At 37.2% G+C, this 27,888-nt stretch overlaps 1 protein-coding gene and 1 pseudogene across 7 annotated transcripts in view; one reads left to right on the forward strand and one right to left on the reverse strand.

Annotated features, from left to right (window-relative positions):
• Positions 1-27,652, reverse strand: part of CP (ceruloplasmin) — a 66,856-nt gene extending 39,204 nt beyond the window's left edge. For 6 of the 7 annotated variants that reach the window (XM_027875830.1, XM_027875829.1, XM_027875828.1 and 3 more), the window contains exons 1-9: positions 27,174-27,652; positions 17,625-17,875; positions 16,473-16,685; positions 13,637-13,804; positions 12,598-12,852; positions 10,870-11,020; positions 7,120-7,259; positions 3,893-4,033; positions 3,281-3,501 (exon numbers count right to left, since the gene is read on the reverse strand). In XM_027875830.1, coding sequence (XP_027731631.1) covers positions 3,281-3,501; positions 3,893-4,033; positions 7,120-7,259; positions 10,870-11,020; positions 12,598-12,852; positions 13,637-13,804; positions 16,473-16,685; positions 17,625-17,875; positions 27,174-27,319 — 1,686 coding nt within the window. In that variant the 5' untranslated portion in view covers positions 27,320-27,652. The remainder of the gene's footprint in view (positions 1-3,280; positions 3,502-3,892; positions 4,034-7,119; positions 7,260-10,869; positions 11,021-12,597; positions 12,853-13,636; positions 13,805-16,472; positions 16,686-17,624; positions 17,876-27,173) is intronic. The other variant, XM_027875831.1, reaches the window with a different exon arrangement.
• On the forward strand, positions 5,179-5,278 carry LOC114053257 (annotated as a pseudogene).
• Positions 27,653-27,888: the final 236 nt, after the last annotated feature.

Below are 27,888 nucleotides of genomic sequence, written 5' to 3' on the forward strand. Positions count from 1 at the left end.
CAGGATAGATTTCTATACCCCATTTCCTGTATATCTTAGGAAATAGATTTTACATGATTGCGCATACATACCCAATATCAAATTGCTTACTATCTTACGGAATGGGGAGGGAAGAGGAGGAGGGAGAAAATTTGATACTCAAAATTTTATAAAAAAGAATGTTAAAAATTGTTTTTATATGTAATTGGAAAAAATAAAATACTATAAAAAAAATCCAAACTCCTCCTTTGTTGCTCACTGCTTATGTGACCCATGGCAAGTCATTTAATCTCTCTATGCCTCAGTTTCCTCATCTACAACCTAAGGCTTTGGAGAAATCCCTTAATCTTCCTAGATGTCAGTTTTACAATTGGTAAAAATGAGGAGATTGGACTTAATGGTGTCTGAGATCTTCTTGCTCTAAATCGGGATCTAAATCCAGGAGCCTCTGAATCCTGGAGGGGTACAACTGCATACATTTCTTAAACCTTTAACGTGTGAAATCATAGGATCCTAGATCTAAAATTGGAAGAGGACTTAGAGGCCATCTAGTCCAGCGCCTTCATTTAGCAGACGAGTAAAGTTAAGGTAAAAAAGAGGTTATATGACTTGCTCAAGGTCTTTGACCCTAGGTCCTCTGACCCATTTCACTATGCACTTGTCAAAGGGCTTTGTAAAACCTTAAAGTGCTATATAGATGTGAGCAATTTTAAAATAATTTTTTCCAACTGAAATGAGGTCATCCTATTTACTAAATAAAGTCTGACAAGCCAACAAGACTGTCTCTGATTCTCTCAGTGAAAGGAACCTGATAGATGAATGTGCTGATGTTAATTAATCTGTCAATCAGTAAGCATTCATTGAGTGCCTATTATTTATCCAGCACTGTCCCAGGTGTTGGGATGACAAACACAAAAACAAGGTGTTCCTACCCTCAAGGAGTTTATATTCTGACAAAGGAGGCAGCTACAAATTCAAATATTAAAAACTGCAACGTAAATATTTCAAAAGCATATGCAAGGTAATGAGGGAGCAGTCAGGCACTATGATCACATGCATGGCATGGGAAGAGACTATCATAAATGTACAATAAAAGGTGAGAGTAGAGAAGGAAAATACAGTCCTTGCAATTATGTATTCCTCTACTTAAGAGGTAAAAATAATGGTGGAGTCAGGATTAAAGCGAATTATGGAACACAGCACTCATACCTTTAGGACCTGTATTTTCCTACCTTAGAAAGGCTATTTTCTAATACCGGTTCTTTTTTGCATTTTATTTCTATCCAAGCTTCTAGCTTGGATGATGGATGCTTTATCTTTTTCCTTCCTGCTAGCAAAATGTGGCTATTTGGCTACCAATGAGGAAGAGAAAGGTACTCAAGATTTCCAGGGTTAGTTTTTCCAAATGGAATGAAGTTGTTTGAAAACAAAATGACTGATTCTGCAAACTTTGGCTGTCAAGCCCAAAATGAATGTTATTTTCATATTTGGATAGTATTTTTGTTTCTATAATATAATAGGGGATAATAATAGGTTATATTGGGTCCTAATCTAATCTAATTTAGTCTAATCTAATTATATGACATAAATGAATGTTATTCTCATATTTGGATAGTATTTTTGTTTCTATAATGTAATAGGGGATAATAATAGGTTATATTGGGTCCTAATCTAATCTAATTTAGTCTAATCTAATTGTATGACATAAATACCTCAGATTTCATGGAAGACCTTATTGCCAATCTATCTTGGACTAAGTGTATTCAAATGAAGTGGATTATAGAATCAAAGTTCTAGAGCTGAAAAAGATCTCAGAGATTATCTAGTCTAGCTCCCTTCATTTTACAGAAGAGGAAACTGAGGCCCAGAGAGATAAGGTGAGAAGAGCTGAATGGTCCTTCAAAACTTCAAAGATCTAAGATTTCTCTGTTGGCATACGATCCCCAACAACGTAGATGGCAACTCCTTCACCTCTTAATAGATAGTCTTTGTAGGTTTCTATAATTCAAAAATTATCACCTGTAGTCAACTACAGTGATGAACCTCCTTTTACATAGCTAGGTTGATTCTTGGATGATAAACACATAATCTGTCACCAAGATCCTGCTTGAAATGCTTCCAGCTTGTTGTAACCTACCAAAGTTTGTGCTCTGCTGGAACAACCTTCAAGAATTCACAAAGACACAGAGCAGTAGAATTTTAGAAGAGCCACATAATACTTGTGTCAACAATTGTGCAACAAACTTCTTATTGGGTTATTTTGAAAGGGAGGCCTAAAAACCTAGACTTGTTTCTTTTGGACAATGATGACTCTAACAGATGGTTTGATAATAACAGAAACAATCTCAAAGAAATCAAACAAAAAAATCCATATATTCAAAAGTATTTATGGTAGTTCTTTCCATGGTACCCAAAAAATTGGAAATTAAGTGGTTGTTCTATTGAGGAAGGGCTAAGCAAATTGTAGTGTGTTAATGTAATGGAAAATTATTGCCACATAAGAAATGACAAAATGGATAATTTCAGAAGAAGCTAGGAAAACCTCTATAAACTGATAGAGAGGAAAACAAGCATAGAGCAATTTATACAACAATTTGTATAATGCTGTTTATACAACATAATAGGGAAAAATAACTTTGAAAGACTTTATGTGAAAAGTTGCTTCTCAATTAATGCTCCTAAACATGAAAAGAGCTAGCAAAAATAATTTACTTGGAAGTTTGATGGAAGCCATTCTTGTCAACCATAAAAAGTCATAAAAACAAATTCTATTATTAGTCAATTTTGTTAAATTAATAAAACCACATTCACAAGGAGAAAGACTTTAGAACTCTTATCAGTGCAATAATAAAACACTAGTTCAAAAGAATGAAGAGGGAACATACTGCTTACCACCTGACAGAAGTGATGATCTTAAAATGCAGAAAGAAATATACATTTTTGTTTGAACATGGCTAATGTGGAACTATATAGATATGTATTAAGGGATTTTTTAAAAAAATGCTAAAAGAGGAAGGGACAGATTAATAAAAATGCTTGTTACTTGAAAAACAAAAATAATAATCTAAAAAAAGAAAGACCGAGACATTAATAAGCTCATAGAAACACTAACTTAATGCCGTAAGGAACCTTTGCAAACATGTAGTTGAACTCCCTCATTCTAGAGATGACAAAACTGAGGTCCACAGAGGTTAAATCACAAAGGAGACAAATCATAATAGATCCCAGATTTGAACTCGGGTCCCCTGATTCCAAATGAGGCATTCTTTCCATCATATCCCATTACTACCTTATAACTTACCTGTCTACCATCAGAATTCAAACTTCCTTTCCTACATATGATGAGAGGACCGACAAGCCCAGTAAACATATCTTTAATGGGATTTACACCAGAGTAGTACATCTTGGTTAAACAGTTGGGATCATTGTATGTGGGTCCCACTCCATCTGGAACGGTCCATTCATAGGTAAACTTTGTTTTGGGTGCCACGTGTGAGGAAGGAGAAGGAGCAGAAGCAATGCCTATGATAAAATGAACATTAAGAGGGTTAAAATGTTACTCAGTATTGCGGGTGGAGTGTAGACTCTGTCTGGGCTCTGTCTTTTGAATTAGAATGGGTGAGAACCTTAGAGATCATCTGGGGATTGTAGGCGGTTAAGGGATTTTTGTCATGTCTGAAAATGTATGTCTCATTCTTCACCTTGAATCCATACCCCCCCCATTAGGATATCACTATCAAAAAATGTTAAACCAATATAGAATATTGGGGAAAGGGCTCTATTCTCTCATTGGTAGTTTTTTCTTAACAAAACTCTGACCTGGTAATTTGACTAAGCTAGAAAATGAGTCAAATCTAGTTCTTAGTACACAGTGGGCATTCCATAAATACTGACTTATGAGGGCTACACTCACCTCTGTGGAGTGAATTGTAACGGGATCCTTCATTATGCTTGTTGAATCTCACACCAGTTGGTTGAATGCTGAGGGGAAAGGGACTCTTATTAAAGAAAGTAACGTTGATTGTATCTCCAACTTCTGTCTTAATGACGGGACCTAGAGTTAAACAAAGAGTGACTTTTTCTCCTTTGCCATTTTAATGATATGAAGAAGTTACGATCATTCCCCCTTTCTCCGCATTTACCTGGTATTTAGTTTATGTTTGTGTATACATACATACATACATATATATACATACACACACAAACATACATACATATATCTTCTCTCTCTTGATAGAATATTCATTTCCTGGAGGAAAGGAATGGGCTCATTTTTGTCTTTGTGACCTTAGGGCCTTGTACAGTGCCTGGCACATAGTAGGCATAGCATTAATAAGCATTATTAACAAGCATTGAGAAATACTTGTTAATTGATTATTTTTCTCAGTTTTTTTGAGAGAAATATGACTGTCTATGCTATAGATAAGTCCTTTCATCTCACATGAGGGTAGCAGATGATTTGGGTGAATGTTGACTTTGACCCAACTTTTATTTGGATGCTATTAAAACAAGAGATAAATTCAATACTTGAATAGGTCAGCTAATTTTCAAATATATGTACCCAGAAAATTCTTTCAAGAGTACAAGCTGTTCTATCCCAAGGCTACTCTGTTATAAATGCAACCCTCTGGTTGCAAGAGAGAAAGAAGAGTCCTTCATTAACAAAGATATGTGACCAAAAGCGTTGTCTCTGTACGTGAAAGGTAACACTTGCAGATGGTGGTGGAGGTAATATCACTATTACATCATCTTACCCAATAGATATTGAATTAAACAAAACTTTGCTGGGATAGGAGGGATGGGGAATCACCAATACTTCAATATCTTTGTGATCTCTTTGGTGTGCATCACTCAGTCAATAAGCATTGATTAAGCACCAACTACATGCCAGGCACTGTGCTAAGCACTGGGTATTGCCTCTAATGATACAGAGGACAACTCATCCATGCAGACATTCAGCCTATCCTATATGACTCTGGGGGTGTCATTGTATTGGTATCATGACCACATGTCCAGTGAATGTATATGCTATTCTTGAAAAGAGCCTTAACTTTTGTTGATTTGGAGTTCTCTCCTTTCCTTGCACCCAGGTGATTGCTAAGCATGGAACCAATAAATAATTTATGTCTAGGAGCAATGTTTTAATTTCTAAAGAGTGCACACAGAAAAGACCCGCCATTGAAAAGAGCAATGAAAAGAGCAATGCAGTACATAGACTGAAATTAAACCAACCCACAGAAGATTGGCATGGCTCCTGGGCAAGAATGTCAGGCACTTTTATGAAACATTCCAAATTTTTCTTCTATTTGGTAATAGTATTAAAAAAAGAAAAAGATGAAAATAACATCAGTAAAACGTACAAATCATACACAAGAAAGTGGAAGGAAATTCAGAAGGGGACATAGATAAGCGGGGTAGTTTTGTTACCAAAGTGTTAAATTTAATATAAATTTTATTTTATTTATTTATTTTTGCTTTTTGGTGAGGCAATCGGGATTAAGTGACTTGGCCAGTGTCACACAGCTGTTAAGTATCAAGTGTTTGAGGCCGGATTTTAACTCAGGTCCTCCTGACATCAAGGCCAGAGCTCTATCCACTGCAACACCTAGCTGCCCTTGAATATAAATTTTAGAAGAAAAAAACTATATAAATTGAGTTTCATATCCATTCCTTTTTTTTCTATTCTATACTCCTTTCTCTCCAGACTTCCCCTCCTCCTTCCCAGCAGCCTTCTCACCCTGGAGATGCCTCCAGCCTGTGGCCCTCTCTTTTGATTGTTGAATCCTGGCCCAAACCACCATTTCATGCACTGCTGAGGCCATGTTCCCTTTGCATCCAGCTCTACTCCTAAGAAGCATTTTAGTAGACTGACTTCTCTCATTAGGATGTAAGATTCTTGAGGGTTATGGCCTGTGTTTTTCGCTTATGTATGTATTCCCAGCACTTAGAATAGTGCCTGGTACATAATAAGTGGCTGACAAATATTCACTTGCTTACTCACTTTCTATATCAACATATTTATAATCTATGGCTACATCTATATCTATCTATACCTATACCAATACCTATACCCATACTTATATCTGTATTATTGGTGGTGTTATTGATTCATGTTCAACTCTCTGTAATTCCATTTGGGGTTTTCTTGTCAAAGATATTGGAGTGGTTTTCCATTTCCTTCTCCAGTTCATTTTACAGATGAGGAAACTGAGACAAACAGGGTTAAGTGACCTGCCCACGGTCACACAACTAAGTAAGGATCTGAGGCCAGATGTGAACTCAAGTCTTCTTGACTCCAGGCCCAGTGCTTGCCACCTCGTTGCCCTACTTGTATCTATACCCATACATATATCTAAAGCTACATTTATATCTATTCTTTGTAGATTGAAATGTTCATGTTTATTGATTGTTAAATTCATAATAAAAAATAAATAAAAAAGAAAATAGCAACAATCAACAACTTAGGATCATTGATAGAGAACTGGAAGGTACTTTAGAGATTAGATTATGGGGTTCAGTGATGTTAAACTCTTATGAATAATATTTTATTTTTCCCCCAATTACACATAAAAATAATTTTAAACATTTTTTAAAAAAATGAGTTCCAAATTCTCTCCATCCCTCCCCTTCCTCCTCACTGAGGCATAAGCGATTTGATACAGATTATACATATGCAATCATGCAAAACATATTTCCATATTAGTCATGTTGTGAAAGAAAGCAGACCAAAAAAAAAAAAACAAAAACAAATAAAACCACCAGTGGTGTCAAATGCCAGTAGAAACAGGGACTGCTAAAATGTACATAAGGATCCCTGTGGGCCACATATGGATTTAGAAAACCACATATTAATATTGTCTATATTCTATTACATTTTATTTATTTATTTTGTTAAATATTTTCCGATTACATTTTAATCTGATTCAGGCAGCCCTTGGGAGTGTTACAGCCTGGATGTGGCTGTGGCTGTGTGTTTGACGCCTCTGGTCCAATCCTTTCATTTTACAGATTAGAAAACTCAAGCCCAAAGAGGTTAACAGTGACTGGATCAAAGCCACATGGGTAGTGAGTGGCAGGACTGGAATTCAGAACTCTCATTCCAAATCCAGCGCTCTTTGCACTGTCCTCCACCAGTCCTACCTAGGATGCCCAGATGTTCCTCTTCAGGGAGTCTGTCTTTCAGGCTGGTGAAGTCAGCGTCTCTGTACTCCCGGAAAACCAGCTTTTTATAAATTCCTCCAATTCTATCAGCTCCTTGTTTGAAAAACACCTCTGAGGAGCTATGCAAATAAATCAACAAGGAAAACCACTTCAATACCAAAGCTGAATCTCTAGAAGAACCAAGAATTCAAATGGGAAAGATGATTGTTTGGAGGTAAAGACCGCCTTGTTCGCCAATGATCATTTCAGTAAAATTTTAGCTCTTTGCTACTTCAAACACAAAGTCTATGAGAGCATATCAAAGGAATTTCTAACTAATGCTTACAGATTGAAAGGCAAGCTGGCCCAAGGGCTGGGTGCTGGACCTGGGTCCTTGACCTGGTTTTAAATTCCATATATGACACCAGTTCTGTGACCATCTAATTTCTCCAAGTCTCAGACTCTCTAAGTCTTAGACTCTCGGAGTCTAAACTCTCTAAGTTTTATCTATTAAATTAGAATAATATACCTTATTGGTAGAGGGAGTTCATCTACTGAAAAAAGAGATAATGTCTGTGATTTATAAGTCAGCATCAAATAAAAAAAGAACCAAGCATTCAAACATAATAATTAAAAAAAAACACACTAGCATTTGTGTAGAATCTACTATGTATGTACCAGTCACTGTGCTAAGTACTTTATAAACAGAATCTCATTTGGTCCTCACAACAACCCAGTGAGGTGGATGATAGTATTATCTCTATTTTGCAGTTGAGGAAACTGAGGCAAACAGAAGTTAAGCGACTTGCCCAGGGTCACATAACTAATAACTATCTGAACCCAGATTTGAACTCAGTTTTTCCTGACTCCAAGCCCAACACTTTATCCACTGAGCCATTTAGTTGCCTGTAAGGGCATGGCCTTTTAAAAAAATAGTCTTTACTGTAATGAAATTACTAAGGGATCTGAGGAGTAAAGGCTTTTCTTGAAGGGCTTAACCTGGTATCTGTAATCTTGGTTTTTACAAATATTTTTATAAATGTATTTCAACATAACTGCTTTTCTTTCTAATTCTATATATTTTGTTTTACGCATTTAAAAATATTATTCTGAGTAGAGGTGCATAGGCTTCGCCAGACTGCCAAGGAAAAAGGGCTAAGAACTCTTGGTGTAGTGGAATAAATCCTAAAATTGGTGTCAGGGGACATGGGTTCATAATCCCAGCTTCTCTACCTTTGTGACATAATTTCGTTGGCCTTGTTTTCCTCAGCAGTAAAACAAGGAGGGTTGGGCTAGGGAATCTCTAAGGATCCTTTCAATTTCAGCCTGGGATCTCTAAAAGCACAAATTTTTTTTTTTACAGGTATTTGGAGGGGTTTGGGGGAGAACTCAAGCAAGTCACTGCTTTTACTCCACCATATTGGCTCCGCCTCTAAAAGTACAATTAACATCACATTTTTTTGCTTCAGGTACATTCCTGATGCAAGTAAAAGACTAGATGAGATAAAATTCTGCAGCCCTCTCTACCCTTAAGGATCCAATGCAAATTTTAAAATTCAGTGATGTGGTACAATTAACACTCATTGCACACCTCCTTTTGTATGTTTGTGCTGGGTGATATGGGGAATGTAAATATTACTAAGACATATCATCTGTCCCCAGAGAGCTTACCAATGGAGATTACAAGGTGCAAAGTGGTGATGCTTTAAGAGATTTACAAAAGGGGAGCTCAGAGGAAGGATTATTTCCAGATGATTGTGAGGTGGGGAGGGATCAGGAAGGGAATACATGTGAGCTGGAACCTGAAGGAAAGGTAGGATTTTAACAAAGGCAAAGGGCATTCTCGGTGAAGTGGGAGGTGTGGGAAAACCCTATGGTTTTGTTTGAACCCACCCCTGCATGACTGAGAAACCAGTTTTCTCAAAAAAAGAAACCAAAAAAAACCCCTGTTCCTTAGAGACCAGATTCATTTAGTGCTTATCCCAGCACCTAGGTTATGCGGACCAGAAATCTAGTCAGATCTGAAGATTGATGCAAGGAATGTAAAGACTTTTCTCCCATTATGCATCTCAAGCATCCCACATGTCTTATCTAGAAACTGCCTTCATGCTGGCTAATCAGCTACTGTTTCCTTGTTCCTTTGTTTAAATCCATATAATGTGTAAGTCATAGACACTGAGGGGAGTGGGCTACCCCGTTTTTGGCTCTCTCTTCTGCCGGATGACTTAATAAACTTCCTAAATTATTTTAGTTTTGGGATCTTTTGTTCTCAGCTCATGAGCACAAAGAAGGCCAAGAACCAAAAACATTTTCAGGGAATGATAAACTGGGATTGTAGCTTTTTTTTTGAGTCATTTCAGACTTTTGTCATGTCTGACTTTTCGTGACTCCTTTTGGGGTTTTCTTGGCAAGGGTACTGACGTGGCTCGTCATTGCCTTTTCCAGCTCATATGAGGAACTGAGATAAATAGGGTTAAGTGACTTGCCCAGGGTCACACAGTTAGTTAAGTATCTGAGGCCAGATTTAAACTCATGAAGATGAATCTTCCTCATTCCAAGCCTAGTGCTCTATCCACTGCACCATCTAGCTGCCATAAGAGCATAGTTTTAGAGGCTAGCTAATACAACTCCCTTATTTTATAGATGAGGAACTGAGCCCAGAGAGGTTAGATGATTTATCTAATGTCACACAGCTACTAAGTAGATGAGATGGAATTTGAATTCAGATCTTCTGGACTCCTGGTTAGTAGTCTAGCCACTATTCTAAGCTGTCCAGTTTGGCAAAAGCATAGAATTTGGGAAGGGGCAAAGTGGGATTTAAGACTAAATGCTTAATAAATATTTGTTTGCTGAATGAGCAAATACAAAATTTCAGTAAAAATTGTTACAGGATTATTAGCCATGGGAAGTTCATTGTCATTGTAGTTTTTCTCAGAAAAATAAATTACGTGATTTAGTTGTCCCTTTGTCACATTATTTGTTTACTAGGTATTTCTAGAATTTCTCAACATATGATCAAGTTCTTATACAATTTCTTGAACTTCAGAACTCCAATAGACCCATGGTGCTATCAACATGGATGTTTCCTCCAGTGATACAGATCACAACCCATCTATACCTGCCTGACTAGTAAGGCTCCTGTCCAGGAGTGTGCTGGAGTCAGCTCAAGCTATCTCAAACCAACTCGGAGCCAATTTAAATTTTCATTGTGAGCAGTTATACCTCAAAATTTAGCAAAGCTACAATCACATCTTGATTTATTTTTTGTTGATTATTTAAACTAAAGAAAGTGATGAAAAATGTTAATAATGCAGACTAAACTGACAAGTATGTTTTGGTATATATTTGGGAAGAGAGAGCTGGTTGTTAAACATCTATCAGCATACCTTTTCCTCTGTTGATATTTTCTCATATTTACCTTAAGAGTTCCACTCAAAGGAAAACAGAAGGCTCTCCCTCTATTTCTTTTGACATCTAAGGATCCAAACTCTTATGTTTTGAAAAATGAATTAGGTATAAGTAAAGGTAAGTGCTACAAGTTAAAATAAACTGCTTCATTCTGAACTGATTCTTTAAATTTTTTATCACAGCTAAAAGCATATTATTGGTATACTTATGCTGAATGAACCTTTTAATGGAGATGATATTAACATTAGGGGTGGAGTGGGATAATTTCCATGATATTCTGAATTACACGATATTGGGCATTTATTCTGAATTACATGATATTGGGCATTTATTCCGAGTTACCTTCCAGGTATGTCTAAGTCTTTGGCAGAAGGGGCATAATTCCAAATGATTTCTTCAGCCGCAATGTAGTAATGCCTAATATTTTGCCCATCAACATTATCAGTTGAAGGTTTTTTGCAATCCTGCACCTGGAAAAAGGCCTTCAAACCAGCTGAAAACCAGAAAAGAAGAAAGTCATTCAGGAGACAAAAGAGTATCACCTTATTTTATGATCCTCACCTTGGCATCAGAGAAAGAGAGGGGTCAACATTTGCAGAAGCTTGAAATTCCAAATTTAGCCATAATAGAAAGGAAGACCACCCATGGATAAGACAGTCAATGTTGAGAAGGGTGCTCACTAAAAGAGGGCAGGGGGGAGGTGGTACCGAAGAGGAAGTGTGGCTAGAAAACCTCAGGGTGAGGATGGGGAGTGGGAATCTATATAGGGGCATAACTAGGAATTTTGGCTCCTAGGACAATTCAGCTAGGGAGGATAACCCCAGGACATTGCCATATGGTGGGAAGGGTGAGGGGAGGCAGAGACCTAAGATACCACTGCTAAGTAGGCTACCATACAAGAGGCTGATTAAAGTGGATAGGTCATGCAGAAGCATACTTATGTTGTCACTACAATGGGAGAGGAAGCAAAATCTAGTTGCTTTTTCTACTTTAATTATTCTCAAAGAGCTGGTATTTAGCTAAATGGTTTTTCTGCTTCAGAAGGAATTTGGAATGTTGTGAGTATATCAACCACAGGAGAGGGGTAAACAGATAAACAAATATAAGATAATTTGAGGAGGGAAGGAGAACTAATAAGTAAGGTGATCAGGATAGGCTTACATGAGAAGTATCAATGAACTGATTCATGAAGGAAGATAGAACTTCTAAGAAGCACAGGTGAGGAGGGAGGGTGTTCCAGACAGGAGTAGGAAATTGAATGATGAGTTCCAGGAACAGCAAGGCGGTCACTTTTGCTGGGATATAGGACACATGAAGGGGAATAATACTAAATAAGTCAGAAAAGTAAGCTAGAGCCAGAGGTGAGCTCCATGAGAGTAAGAATCATTTCATTCTTTGTATTCTCAGCACTTTTCACTTCAGTTGTTTTTCTGTTGTATCTGACCCCATTTGGGGTTTTCTTGGCAAAGATATTGGAGTGGTTTGCCATTTCCTTCTCCAGTTCATTTTACAGATGAGGAAACTGAGGCAAACAGGGTGAAGTGACTTGCACAGGGTCACCCAGCTAGTATCTGAGGTCAGATTTGAACTCAGGAAGTTGAGTCTCCTTAACTCCAGTTCTGGAGCTCTATCCACTGCACCACCTAGCTTCCCCTTCTGGGCACATAGTAAATCCTTAATAAATGCTTGTTGATTGATTGATTTTGAAGGCCTGTAAGTGCCAAGCTGAAGAATTTGTGTTTTATTCTAGAGGCAATTGGGAGTCACTTGAAAGGGAGAGTGACATGGTCAGGCCTATGCTTCAGGAAGATTAGCTTGTCAACTGCATGGAGGAGGGACCACAAAAGGTAAAGTGCGGAGAGGCTGGAAGTGAGGAGTCTGCAGAAGAGGTGCCTGCAGTTATTACTTCAATATTATTAGTATTAATAATACCAAAATAAAAGTAAGTAACCAGCTAAGACAACCTTAGATCTTACCACCAATAAAATCTTTGGTATGGTACTGTTAATTAAATTATAACTTCACATAGCTGACAAAGAAAATTTTCATATAAAGATCAAGAATTCCTACCTTTCATATGCTTGAAATTCTGACAGCTAAGCAGCCATTCTCCAGGGTTCTTTGCCACCATTAAGGCATCAACCAGCGTGGCAGGGAATAGATTGATAGTATCAACTCGATGATTCTGATTAGTTAATACTTGCCCATGGAAAAAAGCAGCATGCACATCAATTTCATTACCCATGCCAAAAAAGTACCACTTCACCTTGTCTTCTGCACACATGGTGAAACCTGGGAGGCTTCCAAAGGCATATCCATTTATAGCTGTGGGTTAAGAGAATAGAGCTTCAAGTTCACAGGCATTGATTGGTGCTAGGTTAATTACTGAACCTGTGACAAGAAAAAACCATGCATTGATCTCATTTTGATATATGGTGCTTTATTCCACATGTAGATTCTCAGTGCAGGAAATGTCACAGGCCATAATCTTTCTTGAAATTTGGGGAAAGTTCAGTCAACAGTTAAAGAGCATTTCTTCCTTTTTTTCTTCCTTCCTTCCTTTCTCTATCTCTTCCTTCCTTCCTTTCTTTTTCTTTCTTTCCTTCTTTCTTCCTTCCTTTTCCCTCTCGCCTCCTTTCCTGACTCCTTTCTTCTTTTCTCCCTCCCTCTCTTCCTTTTTTCTTCCTTCCTTCCCTTTCTCCCTCCTTCCTTCCTTCTTTTCTTTTCTTTCTTCCTCCTTTTCCTTCCTTTTTCTTCCTTCTGTCCTTCCTTCTTTGTTCCTTCCTTTCTCCTTCCTTCCTTTCCTTTCTTTCTCCCGTCATTCATTTCTTTCCTTTATCATGATTTCTATTATCATATTTAAATGTTTTCTTTCTAGTATCATTATTTAAATGGTTTGTTCTTTCTGATCATTGGAAAAAGTTAGAAATATCCGGGCTTATTTGTTTTAGAGACCGGGATTTTCCAGTTTAGCTAGATATTAATTTATACTTTAGTGCATCTTATTCATGGGGCAGGTTTAGTCATGATGCAGGTTTAATCTGAGGAAAGCAATTCAGAAAGATCATTAGACCAAAGGAAACTACAGAAAGCAGTGTTGTAATCTTACAGTACATCTGATTGCTTTCTTGGAAATCTTCGTTGTCTTTTTCAACTTCTCCGGAGCAGTAGGTCTTAATATTCTCCTCTAAATACCAACTCATATTTTCATCCACCACCGAAAACATTGCGACAAACTCTTTATCAATATTTTTTTCTTTCTCGTCATCCAATGTATCTGAAACAAAGACAGCAATTTCCTTACATTCTGGCTGATAATGAAACAGATCGTGGTACATAGCATATATTTAACTTCATACCTGTGAAATAATTCATAGTTTTATTTGTTTTTATTAGTTCTTCCTACTGAGCCCATGAGTTTGGTCTAAATTTTTACCCATTTTGCAGATATGGAAATTCATATTGTACCTATGTAATACTTAATGAAATCTCATGTGTTTAAAAAATTTGGTCATTGGATCTCCATGCCAGAACCTGGGGACCTGTATTTCTGAGCTTCAACTCTTCATTTAAAGATGTAACAGAATGATCACAAATGGGAAGATTAATCTTGGAGTCGTGTTCATTTCTTCCTTACAAAAGGCAACCACAGCTTACGACTTGCTAACTTTGTCAAGGGTCATATTAATTAATTGGCCACTATACTGAAACTCAGAACGTCTGTGTTCTAAACCTACTGTGCCATTAACTTTCTAAGAGATTCTGGAGAAGTCATTTCCCCCTCCATCTAGCCCTGTTTTCTTCATTTGTAAAAGAAGGCAATTGGATTTAACTCAGTTCAAAAATAAGCATTTATTGTATCTGCTCTGCATAAGGCATTGACTGCTAACTAGATTGCTAGATCCCTGAAGGCCTGTCATTTGTTTTTATTTTAATATCCCTAGCTCTTCTCACAATTTCTCCCAGTATCCTCTGCTCCTGCCTTCAGAGAGTCATCTCATATAGTAAACATCATTTTTTAGAGACAAAAAAAAAGATAGAGGAAAAAATCAACATAATTGGTCAATACATCACTAACTTTTTAGAGACAAAAACAAAAGATAGAGAAAAAAACAACATAACTGATCACTAAATTTCTATTTTTATGCATATTTCTAACTTCTTATAATTTTATGGTCTTCCATTACCTAGAGTTAACAACTTTTTTTTTTCCAGGCTTTGTTTATCACTCAAGACTAGATATCGCAAAGATATATTTAATCCCTGCCACTTTCACCAGAAGGTTGTCAACAAAGACTGACAGAATCTCAAAGCTGAGAGGAACCTTGGAGATCTTTTGCCCAAAACCTTTTATTTTCAAGATGAAGAAATGAAGGTCCAGAGAACTGCAGGGACTTGCCCAAAGTCACACAGCCAGTAAATGGCTGAGTCAAGACTTGAACCCAGTTCTTCTGGTATCAAACCCAGTGCTCTGTCTGTAAATCATGCTGCGAATCATTCTATCACTATTTAAAAACTCATATTTGTAAACGGGAGATTGGTTAATGCCACACCCAAGACTACTTTCAGAATTAAGAGCAGCAGAGACCTGGTAGAGCTAGGGCTGTTTTTTTTCCCCCACAATAGGACTCCGTATTTTTCTTTCCCGAGACTACCGATGCTGCACTGGGGGTGGGAGGGATCGGAGAGAGAGAGAGCAAAAAAGGGGTTTTTGCTTGCTGTCTTAGCATGTCTTTCTTGCATGTCTTTCTTTTCCTTAGGAATAGACTTAATTTGCAGCTACATTTTGAAACAGGTACTAATACAACAGAGTGCATCTCTAGTATTGGAGTTCTTTATGGAAAAACTAATCATGAAAAGTGCTTTCATGTCCTACATCCTCTTTCAGGAGCTCAATGCTCTAAGACGTTCAACTAGGCAAAAATAGCTCACTTCCCACACCTAGACTGGAATTTGAAATTTTGTTGTTGTTGTTGTCATTCAGTTGTTTCAGTCATGTCCAGCTCTTCATGATCCTGCTTGGGGTTTTCTTGGCCAAGGTACTGGGGTGGTTTTCCATTTCCTTCTCTAATTCATTTTACAGATGAGGAAACTGAGGCAAACAAGGTCAAATCATTTGCTCATGGTCACACAGCTAGTAAGTGTCTGAGGTCAGATTCGAACCCAAGTCCTCCTGACTCCAAGGCTGGCACTCTATTCACTGCACCATTTAGCTGCCCCTGGATTTTTTTTTTTACCTGGGACAAAATTAGTTTGAGAGTGGACATAGACACTGAGGATAGTCTAGCTGTAGGTGCAGTTGTGCCAAGAAGGGGTTGGAAAAGGGTATGGATGGTGGTTACTGTGGGGACCTCCAAAGCAAACCTCTGAGGCATATGCTCCTAGTTGCCCTTGGAAGCATGCTGCTCAACTATGCGTCACTAGATGACTTCTGAAGTATGCCCTTGATGCATGTCCTAGTTTTTGGGCAATATTCTATATGCTAGTTAGGTCTCTGACGAGTTGTATACAAGAAATTGACTAGGATAAGAAATGACTTCTCTGGTTGAGTTTCAATGACATTTCCCAAGTAGACTTCTTCAACCGATCAACAATCAATAAGTATTTATTAGGTGCCTACTATGCTATATGCTGTAGGTAGAAGCGCAAAGAACACATGAACCCTAAATACATGGAGCTTGGACTCATCCCAGGATACCCTATCTTCTTTTCTTTCTGTCCCCTTACCTTGCTTTCTTGTTCTCTCTTTCTCTCACCTGCTCAACTTCTGAATAAGGCATTTGTAACTTAGAAAAGAGAGAACAAACAAATAAACCCCATAGATTACCCTTGGGCTTGATTACTTCTAGCTGGTTCCATGACTAGCCAACAAAATTTTCTTCATTTATTTTGTGTAAGACTAAGAAGGGGCATGGAGAGTAATAGTAAAATAATATTTACTACACCTTTTTTGCAGATTATCAAAGGGCCAATGAGTCCAGATGCGATGTCTTTTGGGGCGTCTATATGTGAGTGGTAAATCCTGGACACACAATTACTATCCCCCAAACCAGGGGCGTGGTTTTCATCAACAAGTAATTCATATATATATTGCCCTCCTGGTTGTATTTTGTCATCTTCCATGAGCAGGCCCGTGGTATTATCAGGATAGAGAGCACCTAGGAAATATAACAAGCATTGAAATCCCACAATGGCAGTGCTTGCAACAAAATGGCAGAGTAGGTGTCAATAGCAAAATAGCTCTAATTTTATCTTGACTTCTAAACTTGTAGTGGGTTGAGCTGCCATCTGAGGACAGTACCATCTGTTATCTCTATGATAGCATTTTCACTATTATGATGATTAAGAGCAGGGATACTTGATCCATAACTCTCAAGCTGTGTGTGTCTGTTTCATATGTACCTTGCAAGTTCTTTCCTTCTTTTTTTCTTTTTTAGGGTTTTTTGGCAATGGAGGTGGGGGAGTGGTGCTGGATAAGTCAGGGCTCAGCGGCTAGAGATCCTTTTACCTAATGAGTACTCTTAGTAGGAAAGTATTCTTTCCTTCTTATTTTTTCCTGTCTCACTTGACTGCATCCTCACCCATAGCTCTTTTCTCAACCTGGCAGTACAGGTTGGGCAAAGGAAAGACATATGGAAATTGTAGTTGTCTAGGAGACTACCTGAATCTGGTTATTCATTTTCATGCTTGTGAGATAGGATAATCACATTATTATTACTGTAGGGGGTAGGGAGAGGACATGGAGAAGGAAGACAGATAATTCCATTAGAGTAAGGAGCTCTTCTGAGGAAACCCCCTGCATCAGTTCAGATCATCCTCTGTCCTTCATCTCACAGCCTTAGTGAATTGCCTGGAGGGCCTGTGTCAGAGGCTGGATAGGGCTCTAGGCTGTCCATACTTTAAGGATGGCCCTCTATCTACTAATCCTTGCAATCTTTTTAATGTCATTACTACTCAGAGGATTTAGATTAAGATACAAATGAAGTTTTTACAGAGTGGAGTCTCAATCTGAAAGCCTTTTAAAATCTTCACATTTAGAATCCTACTAAAGAACCAGGAAAATTCCAGGAGAATAAGATGGAGTGGGTCAACCTTACCTTCATGGTCCTTATAGTAGGTCACCCCATGTGCATGGAAGGTGTAGGCTCGGGAAGCAAAGTTTTTTACATGCACGATAACTTTGTCTCCAGTCTCTGCCCGAATGATAGGGCCAACATACCCCAACCAGGATGGTTTTTCAATTGTCCTTGTGAAGAGGTTGTCAGTATACTGAACATAGCTGGCTTTCTTATATGTACTTCCTATTCTGTCTGGCCCTCTTTGAAGATAGAATTGGGATTCAGGTTCTCTGCAAAAGATAAATTAGTTATCAAGCATTTATTAAGTGTTTGCTATGTGCCAGGCACTGTGCTAAGTGTTGGGGATATGAGAGAGACAGACAGAGAGAGAGAGGCACAAAAACATGGTCCCTTCCCTCAAGAGCTCTCATTCGAAAGGGAGATAACACGTAAACGTTGGAACAGTTATATGCATACAAGATATATAAAATGTAAGCGGAAGGAACTCTCAGAGGTAGGCAAAGTAGCCATTTCCCCAATAACATTTAAATTTAAAAGGGCTCAATGACCACATAAACGGGACAAGCTTGTCTTCTGATATAATTGGAGGACACTGAAGAGTTAAATGATTTGCCCATCACCTCATAGCCAGTTCGTATCAAAGGCAAGACTTGAACCCAGTTGAGAACAACTCTCCATTCACAACTCCATTTTGCTTCTTATAAGGGTTTCATTACCCTTATCTGAAAGATTTCCTCCTGTCATAAGGAGTCCTACTAGACTTTGAGCTCTTCTGACTCATTTTGTATATGTAGCCTCAGCACTTATCTCATAGCCTGGTACATAGGAGGCATATTAATAAGTTTGTGTTGATTGAATGATCTTGGTACATCCTGAAAACGACAGCATTTCTTTAATAGTAATTAAACCTAATTCCCTTTATAATCACTCAGGTTCACAAGGCTTCAAAAACAAAATACGTTTGATTTATACAATAAAGAATACAGAAATGACTCACGCCTAAGCCCATAGAGAGAGTCAGCCCCTTCTGCTTAAATGGAACTATGATTTCACTGATATGGGCATTACCTTTATTGGTATTGTTCCTATATGATTTATACTTAGGGCTTCCTATAAATTTTCTATAGAAATGAACCTAACATACTAAAGGCCTCTCTCTTATTCTCTTAGTAACATGGACACTTGACTTGTACATCTAGGCTTTTCTATTTTGTTTCATGCCAGTTTCTTCTCCTTTTCTGGCCATACATGTCCTTGCTGATACATTTTATTTTACTTAGATCACATAAAACAATTTTGACCAACTTCTTTTGTCTTTTGGTTTATTTTGTAGTGGAAATGTGAATATGGATGTCTTTCAATTCCTCTAACAGCATAAAAATTCATCCTTAGGTAAAGACTGCACATTAGAAATAGTAAAATTGAATTAACATTTGTAATTGGATAGAGAAAGGTATAGCCGGTATACTCTATATCCCTTCCTCTTTTTTTTTGTTTTTTTTTTGCCACCCTTCTGCCATCGTTGGGAAAGTGTGGCATACAACAAAAAGCCATTTTGAAATTTTGTCTCTTTCATGGACCACCTCATCGAGGTTTAGAGGTGACCCAAAGACAATGCCAGTAAGCAAAAATTCAGGTGGGTTCTCTCAAACTGGAAAATCGTTGAAATGAGGCACCTGTGCAGCGCTAATACATGGCTTCTTGAGGACGAACATAGAGGATCACTACCAGAAAATTGGCCACAAGAGAGATGAATATTTGAAACTCCACAAGACTACACATAATATCCCACCTTCAAATAGTTGTCAGACTTGTCTTCCTTAAGCATATGGTCATGTCGCTCCTCTACTGGAAAATCTTCAGTGGCTCCTTAGCTTAACTTTCTGTTCCCTACCTCAGACTCCTTGGTTTGTCTTTCCAGACTTGCCGTAATATTAAATTAATTAATTAATTAAATTAATTTTAAAGAACTCTACCTTTCCAAGTCCATCTTTTGATGCCTCTCTCTGTGCAGTCTATATTCCGGCTAACCTGTATTATTCCCTTAAATACATCCTGTGCTTTCCCACCTTTTAGACTTTGCTGAAATTATTCTTCAAACATGTATGTACTACCTCTACCTTTCATGTGCTGAATTCCTACCCATCTTTTAAGTGCCAAATCAAATGCTACCTTTTACATGTTAGCAACAAAAGTTCCACGAAGCTATCAGTGAACTAGAAAAACACTTTTTATTAACAGCCTAGCAAGGCTGGGTGTCCCATGTGTGGGCACACCTTACAGAAGGGAGAGCAAAGCTTTTATTCCTAGGCCCAAATTGCAGTTACCTCCACTGTTTCCCCATTGGCTGGGTAATGCAGAGTTTACAGCCTATCTGGAGCGCCTAATTTCCCCATGTGAGCCTCTGCCCCTAATTACATCTCCCATTCTCCACATTTCCTTGTCAACAGCCTATGGCTGTCAGTACCCCAGTAGCTACTCATCACCCTGACGAGTGATGCAGAAGCAACATTCCCAACCACATTTCCTAATACATTCAATCAGTAATGACCTTTCTCCACCTGGACCACAAAGCACATTGCTAGAAACTCTCTAATGCACGTATAATGTATTATTGTGTGTTATGGTTTTCTGCATATTTGTACTTTATTCATATTAGATTATAAGTTCTATTAGGTCAAAATCATGACATCTAAGCTTTGGGTTACATATAGCACAGTGTTTTGCAAATGTTATACACTTAATAAGTGCTTTTGAAATTGAATCCGATTGAAGCTAATAAAATAATTATGTAAATGTTCTGAAAATTATTCTAGTTAGGAAATATATAAAATATCTGCAATTGTATTATATTGAATATTACTGTAAACATTGTAGAGCCTACTGGGTGAGATCCTTCATCATTCAAAAGAGTTTAGCCTGTTTACTTATTCAATGAAATGCCAATCAAGCTACCAAAGAAATACTTTACAGAGCTAGAAAAAATTATATTTTTTAATTAATCAAAATCTTCTAGAGGAGCAAAAGATCAAGACTATTAAAGGAATCAATGAAAAAAAAATGTGAAGGACAGGGGGCCTACCAGTAACCTGATCTCAAACTATAGTTATAAAATTTTAATCATTGAGACAATTTGGTACTGGGTAGGAACTAGTGGCTGATCAATGGACTGGATTAGGAACCCAATGTACAGAAACAAATGAGCACAGTAGCCTATTGTTTGATAAACCTAAAGATCCTATAGAACAAGAACTCGCTGACAATAACTGCTGAGAAAATTGGAGAGCAGTTTGACAGAAACTAGGCACAGACCAGCATCTCACACTACACACCAAGATAAACTCCAAATGGGTGCATGATTTTAGACACAAAGGATGATATCATAAGCAAACTAGGGAAGCTTGGAAAAAATTACCTGTCAGACCTATGGATAGGGGAAGAGTTCATGACCAAAGAAGACACAGAAAGATTCACGGGAAGTAAAATGGATAATTTTGGTTACATAAAATTTAAAAGTTTTTTGTATAACCAAAACCAACACAGCTAAGAATTAGAAGAAAAACAAGAAATTTGAGGGAAAAAAACTTGCAGCAACTTTCTGTGATAAAAGTTTCCTTTCTCAAATACGTAGAGAACTGAACCAAATTTATGAAAATAGGAGCCATTCCCCGATTGATCAATGGTATATACTGCATGGACAATGAGCTGGGCCCAGAAATGAGTAGGAGGAAGCCAGTAGACTATATTGCCTTCAGCACTCTCCACCCGGCTGCCACTCCACCCCCTCCCACCAGCCCCAGTTTCTCCCTGAAAGAATGACCTATCTTTTTGGGACAATACTCTTTGAATGATTCTGCTTAGCTACAAGACACAGAATGTCACATGTGCTAGGAGCCTGGGCTGTTGCAATTTTGGGGGCCAGGCTAGTCCTCCTCCCCCCTCCCCATCTTAGCTAGCTGCCATGATATTTTACAGACCAAGGAGCTGGAAATAGAAAAGGATCAGTGGGGTGAGGAAGGTCATCTGAAGGCATTTCCTCAGTTCCAAATGCCAGGAAGTGGCTTCTTTAAGTTCTTGATCTAGAACTATAAAGGGAATGTCTTATCTTAATAGCCTTTTTATTTTTGGATTATGTGCTTTTAATGTTTATTTTTTAGTCATTTTAATTGTATTTTATGGTTGACAAGTGCCTGTTGCATTTTAAAAAGCCCAAAAAACCTTGAACCAAAATTAAACTGAAATTAAGCCAAATTTAGACTTAGCCTACAATGCTGCAGTTCTTGAAGAATTAAAGTCATGTATCCCTAAAGGGCACTGGACAGGTGTGTGGACAGTGTTAGTAGGCTGTAACATAATACCAATCAAGAATTGTATAAGAAACGGAATGTAGAGGATATTATAAAAGAGATGATGGGTTGGAAAACAAGAGGTGGGCTGGCCATGTGATGAAAGCAAGGATAAATGATGGGCAACTCGTGTTCTTTTGGCATCCACATAACAGAATGAGGATTACTTGTAGAGAAGGGACTCTGCCCCCTCCAAGTGAATTGTAGGGATTCTTTATGGAGGATTTTCAGGATAACATGGTCAAGAGTAGCAAGAGGATGAGAGGACTTGGAAAAATTGCTATTTAAGTTGTAGGAAGGAATGTGCAGGCAGAATTTATTATACAGTTGAAGTCCTGGAATTTGTCCCATAGTCTTTTCTGTTTCATGAGCCGCCATAGGCAAAGAATTAATTAATTGGTGATCAATATACAGGTCAAAATAATTGTTTGATATTATCAAGGTCTTTCACTGAGTCATTGGGAGCTTTCCAGAACTTGCGCTCTCTGTTTTTGGGGACCTGGGACTCCATGCCAAAATGAGGCATTGAGGTAGGACTCTTGTATAGTAGTAAGAGTATAGTTTTTTTTTCTCTTTTTTAATGTAAATTGTCTTTTAATTGTAACTTTAAGGAATACCAACAAATGTGAATATTAAATGAGAATTGTGTATGAAACGAAAATTTTCTCTGTACATTTTTGTTAAGTCCTATTATTTTTTGGACTTTCTAACATTCGGAGATTTTCTTAGTTTTACTCTGACCTGTAATCAGACTCTTCTGTGTTCCCATAATATTGTGAAACCCAATTTGGTCTGAACAAAAATTTGCATCATGCAATGCTCTGCAGAAGGCATATTTGCTTACACTCTCTAACAAGATCAAAAGGCCACAGCTTTGAGACAAAGGGCCAGTTACAGGAAGAGTGCAAGGAGTTTGCCAAGCAACTATCAAACCAGAAGAATCAATTATAGTTGTTCAGTCAACCAAATAAATAACATTCCACTATAATTCTTTCAGTGGGCAACTGAACACATTAGATAATGTCTCCACAATTCCAAAGCTCCAGTTTGGGGTTCCTGGAAGTGAATTCTTATGAGGAGTGACATAAAAAAATACACAACATCATTACAGTTTGTCAGGGAGTTACTTAAACAAAGGAATAATATCATCCATGGGTAGGTCTTTCAAGCAAAATCCACTTTTAATTATTACACACTTGGTGTTCTAAGTTTAGTACTTCCCAGTAAAATGGGATTTTACACACACATATGTAATATATGCCTATATTTAAAATATAACATATGTGTACTCACAGGTGTGTTATATATCATAGTACATCATATTCTATTGTGTTGTTGTATCATGCCATGTCCTGTCATCTATTATATATCACATCATATCACGTCACATCACATCACATCACATCATATATCATATCTCCAGGACCAGTGATTTCACATACTATAAATATATTCTATATGTGTGCCTATACCTAAGGTATCTACATCTTTAGCTACACCTCTGTTTCTATGTTTCTATCTATTATGCCTGCCTCAATCTTGCTTTCTTTTTTTTCCAGCTATACTTCTAAACTGATTTTTCTAATCTGTGGTAGACTAGAATTACCTAGACTCCATTGTTTTGGAGGCAGAAGGGATTTTGCATTGGAGAGATATTTTCAGTATGTGGGGATGTTTTGTAGCTATAGCTGTATGGGCAAAATGAGGCTTTTATTTTCATATCAGAAGAGCACTGGGCAGAGTTAGAAGGCCTGGGTTCAAATCCCATCTCTCCCACTTACAAACTGGGTCACTTTGGGCAGATCACCCCAGCTCTCTGGACCTCTGTTTTATTACCTACAAAATGAAGAGGTTGGATTATATGGCCTCTGAGGTCCCTTCTAACTATTATTAACCAAGTCAGGCAGTCAAAAAGCATTTATTAAGTGCCTACTATGTGCCAGGCACAGTACTGAGCACTGGGGATATGAAGAAAGGCCAAGAGAATGAGGAAAACTGTATTAAAACCAGCAAGTGCCTGAATGAGTCATGATTCTGACCTGAGCTCAAAACCTCTGGGAACGGTGATGATACTCCAAGCTTCTTTTAATTGCCGGAAACATAACATGTATAATACGGGATATTATTACAGTGCTATTTTATATAATGCTATTTTATGCATAATATATATACGTATATCTCATTATTGTTATGAAAGATTTACTCTTTTGTGTGCATGAGTACTACTGTATTCCCAACTAGATTGGAAGCTTCTTGAGGCTAGGGAAGAATTTCAGCTACTTCTCTGTTACCTCTTACTAACGAGGATAGTGCTAGGTGCGCATTTGCTTTGCTCTGTTTTTAGGAGGAGGGGGTTGGCCTGTGATTTAATTTGGCACAGAGAACTCCTGGCACAAGGAAACTCCCTCTACCGATGCCTATCAGCAAATGCTTTACAACTTAGTCTTTAAAAGTTGCCTGGGACACTGGGTAAGTACTTGATGGGGCCAAAAGTGGGATTTGAACAAAGAGTTCTCCCTAACTCTAAGCCAGATCTCTTTCAACTTCATCATCATCATCATCATCATCATCATCATCATCATCATCAAAACGATAATAATTATAACAATCATTAACCTTCATATAGTGCTTTAAGGTCTACAAAGTGCTTTAAATAGATTATTTCATTTGGTTCTAATGCCTTATGACATTGTATCATCAGGTGACTTGAGATGAGTGAGCTGAAAGGTTCCTTCTAACTCTAAATCTATGATGCTGTGATCCTATGATCTGGGATCTGATTGTGGATTGTAGTTGGCGTGATATTTGTACAGTGCCTGGCACATAATCAATGATGATCGATTGTAGAAACTTTTAAAAAACTTAATCAGCTAGCACACATGAGATAATAGGCCAGTTGGGCCTAACGATCTGTTGAATTTATTGTTGTGTAACTGACTGATATCAAGAATCATGTTATTGGGGTTAGATGATTTAGTAATTATTGAAGCTGAATGTAATTATTTATGTAATTGAATTATATTCAACTGTTAAGTTGTCTTCAGGGTCACATTCATCACACAACCCACTCAATGTGGATTTCTGATCATATGACTCATAACTGAACACTTTGGACATCCCTAATTATTTGGTTAATTATTGGCTGCAAATGGAAAAAGTTGGTATGGACAACTTGGGGTAAGCAAGAAAATGTCTTAATACATCAAAATACCATAGTATTAGTCCCATATTTAATATTTACTCTTCACACAGAAGGAAAAACACAGATATTCTGAGTGATCTTCATGCCATCAACTGTATATTTAGAACACTGAATGCAGAGTCACAAGAGATTGCCAGGGTAGTGAGGGAGACATTTGAGCCAGGACCCACCCCTAGTAAACACAGAGGTTATACATTACACTAAAAGTGATTGCAGCAGTCCTTAGCAACAACCAAACCCAGGAACTTCATGGTCACTTTATTCCCCCTATGCAATAGACAAACTCTAAGAATAATCTTATGTAATGAATATATGACAACAGCAAAGAAGAAGATGGGATTATTGGAGGGAGGAAATGCAGGGAACAGCAAAAGTAGATGCTGCCTTCTCTAAGGTTTCCAACTCCACTCACAACCCTGGATTTGTCTTTATTGGTGTTAAGAGTTTTGCTTCAATTGGGATAGGGATTGACCTTTTTTTGAAAAACAGATGTCTGCCAAAACAGACACAGTAACTATAAGAACATAAATATGAAACACTTTTTATAGAAATAAACTCAGAGCTAAATAATTGAAGTAATATTTATTATTCATGGGTAGGCAAAGCCAATAAAGCAAATAATTTTTAAAATGATAATTTAACCTAGTTAATCAATTTATTCAATGTCATCCCAATTAAATTACTAAAAAAATTTTTACTGGGTTAGAAAAAATAATAAATTTCATTTGGAAGAGCAAAGGGCCAAGAACTTCAAAGAAATCAGGAAAAAAGATGTAAAGGAAGTACATTCAGCAGTATCAGACCTTAAACTATATCATAAGGGAAAGCATTGTTGAAGTATAAAAAAGCATAATTCTGATTACTTTAAATTAAAATTTTCTTGTATAAATATAACCTATGTAGCCAAGAATAGAAGGAATGCAGAAAATCAGGAAAAAAACTTTCAGACAGTCTCTCAGATAGGATGTGATTGGGTTGGAATATTGCTGTGGTGTAGGAAATGATGAGCTGGTTGATTTAGAAAAACATGGAAAGACTTGGACCTATGAAGAAAGATGCTATCCACCTTCAGAGAAACAGATGACAGGTGGAAATAAGCATAGTACAGTCTTACATATATGTGTATGAATATATGTGTATTATATATAAATATGTATGTTTATAGATATCTATGTAAACGTGTATACATTATATATATATATATATATATATATACACATGCTTAATTGTATCCTTCTTTAGGGTGGGAGGGTAGGGAGGGAAAAATAATGTAAAAAGTGCACAGTAGAGAATAAAAGAAAACCAACAAGGAAGCAAAAGAAAAGCTGGGCTGCTTTGAAAATAATATGTAGCATTTGTTATATACTCTTTATTAAATACATGTTAAATATTTAAAAATAAATTTGTTAAATTATTAAATATTTGTTATATTTTCTTGAAATGGAAATTTATTGTTTTATATTGATTCCTCTTTTATGGTCTGCTGTGTGCATGGCAATAGTACTTTTTTCCTTTTCTCATTTTGTATTTAAGTTTAAAATAAAAAATTACAAAAAAAAAGAGAACTAGTAGAAATAGATGTGCATTGAACAAAGACATAAACTTTTCCTTTCATCTTTTTTTGTCGTTGCATTTTTTTCCTAATGGGATTTGACCTATATTCATAGACTTAAAAGGAATTTTAAAATGTATTAATAATGAATTTTAAAATGAAACAAAAGCTAAAATTAAATCCTGAAGGATTTGATATTGTTCCTAATAGGGGTTTGTAGCCCTGCTACTTAAAGGGAACGTAATATTAAGATGAGGTAACACTCAAGAGAGAGGAAAGAGAGGGAGGACAAGAATTCCAGCAAGAAAAGAGCCATACACTCTTAGAAATTAGCTAATATGAGATGAACATTTTAAAATACAAACTGCTGATGATTCACACATAGATGTATATATACACATATATACACATACACACGCATGGAGGGTATGTATGCATTCACAAATCAATAGAAAAGATTAACTTACAAGTCTTCAAAATTCGATTTCTTCTCATCACTGATGGGAGCATAGTTCCAAGCTATTTCAACAATCCCGATATAGTAGTGCCTCTCTCTTGCCCAGACTTGGGTACTGCAGAAAAACAGAAAGCTGACAAGCAACAAAAGCTGCATTTTTCAGGCTTGGAACCTAAGAGAGAGTGAAATGCAAACCAAAGCAAGTCATTTTTATGTCAGGGTTTTTTCCTTTATTTGCCTGATTGACACGGCTTAATATTGCACAACCATCAATTGCAGCTTCAATAAAGCAAATACCAATTTTCTTCTTTCTCTTTTGGTCCAATTCTCAGAAACAAACTAAGGGAAAAAACCAAACCCAAATTAACCCTAACAAAAAAATAGGTCATTCTTTGTCAATCCATTCTCATTACTAACAAAATCAACAAAATATTGTTTTAGGAATTAGAGCCTGCTTAACTCTATCCTTTCTTTCATTTACATTGGCAGGGATCTTCTGTGTTTTAGCTGTAATTCTCACAGTGCTGTGAACACACTAAATAAACAGAGAGGATGATGAAAGATGGACCCAAACATGGAACTATTAGTCATCACCAGGAAACTGATGGAAAGAACAACTTGCTTACTTGAAGATATGCAACACCCAGACTTATTGAATTAACTGAAAATGAAAGTTTCAACACATAAAGCAGCCCTCATTTTGTGATCTCCTGGACAAGTAGCCA

The sequence above is a fragment of the Vombatus ursinus genome, unplaced genomic scaffold (genome assembly GCF_900497805.2).
Source record: "Vombatus ursinus unplaced genomic scaffold, bare-nosed wombat genome assembly UNPS02014810.1, whole genome shotgun sequence".
Taxonomy (NCBI): domain Eukaryota; kingdom Metazoa; phylum Chordata; class Mammalia; order Diprotodontia; family Vombatidae; genus Vombatus; species Vombatus ursinus.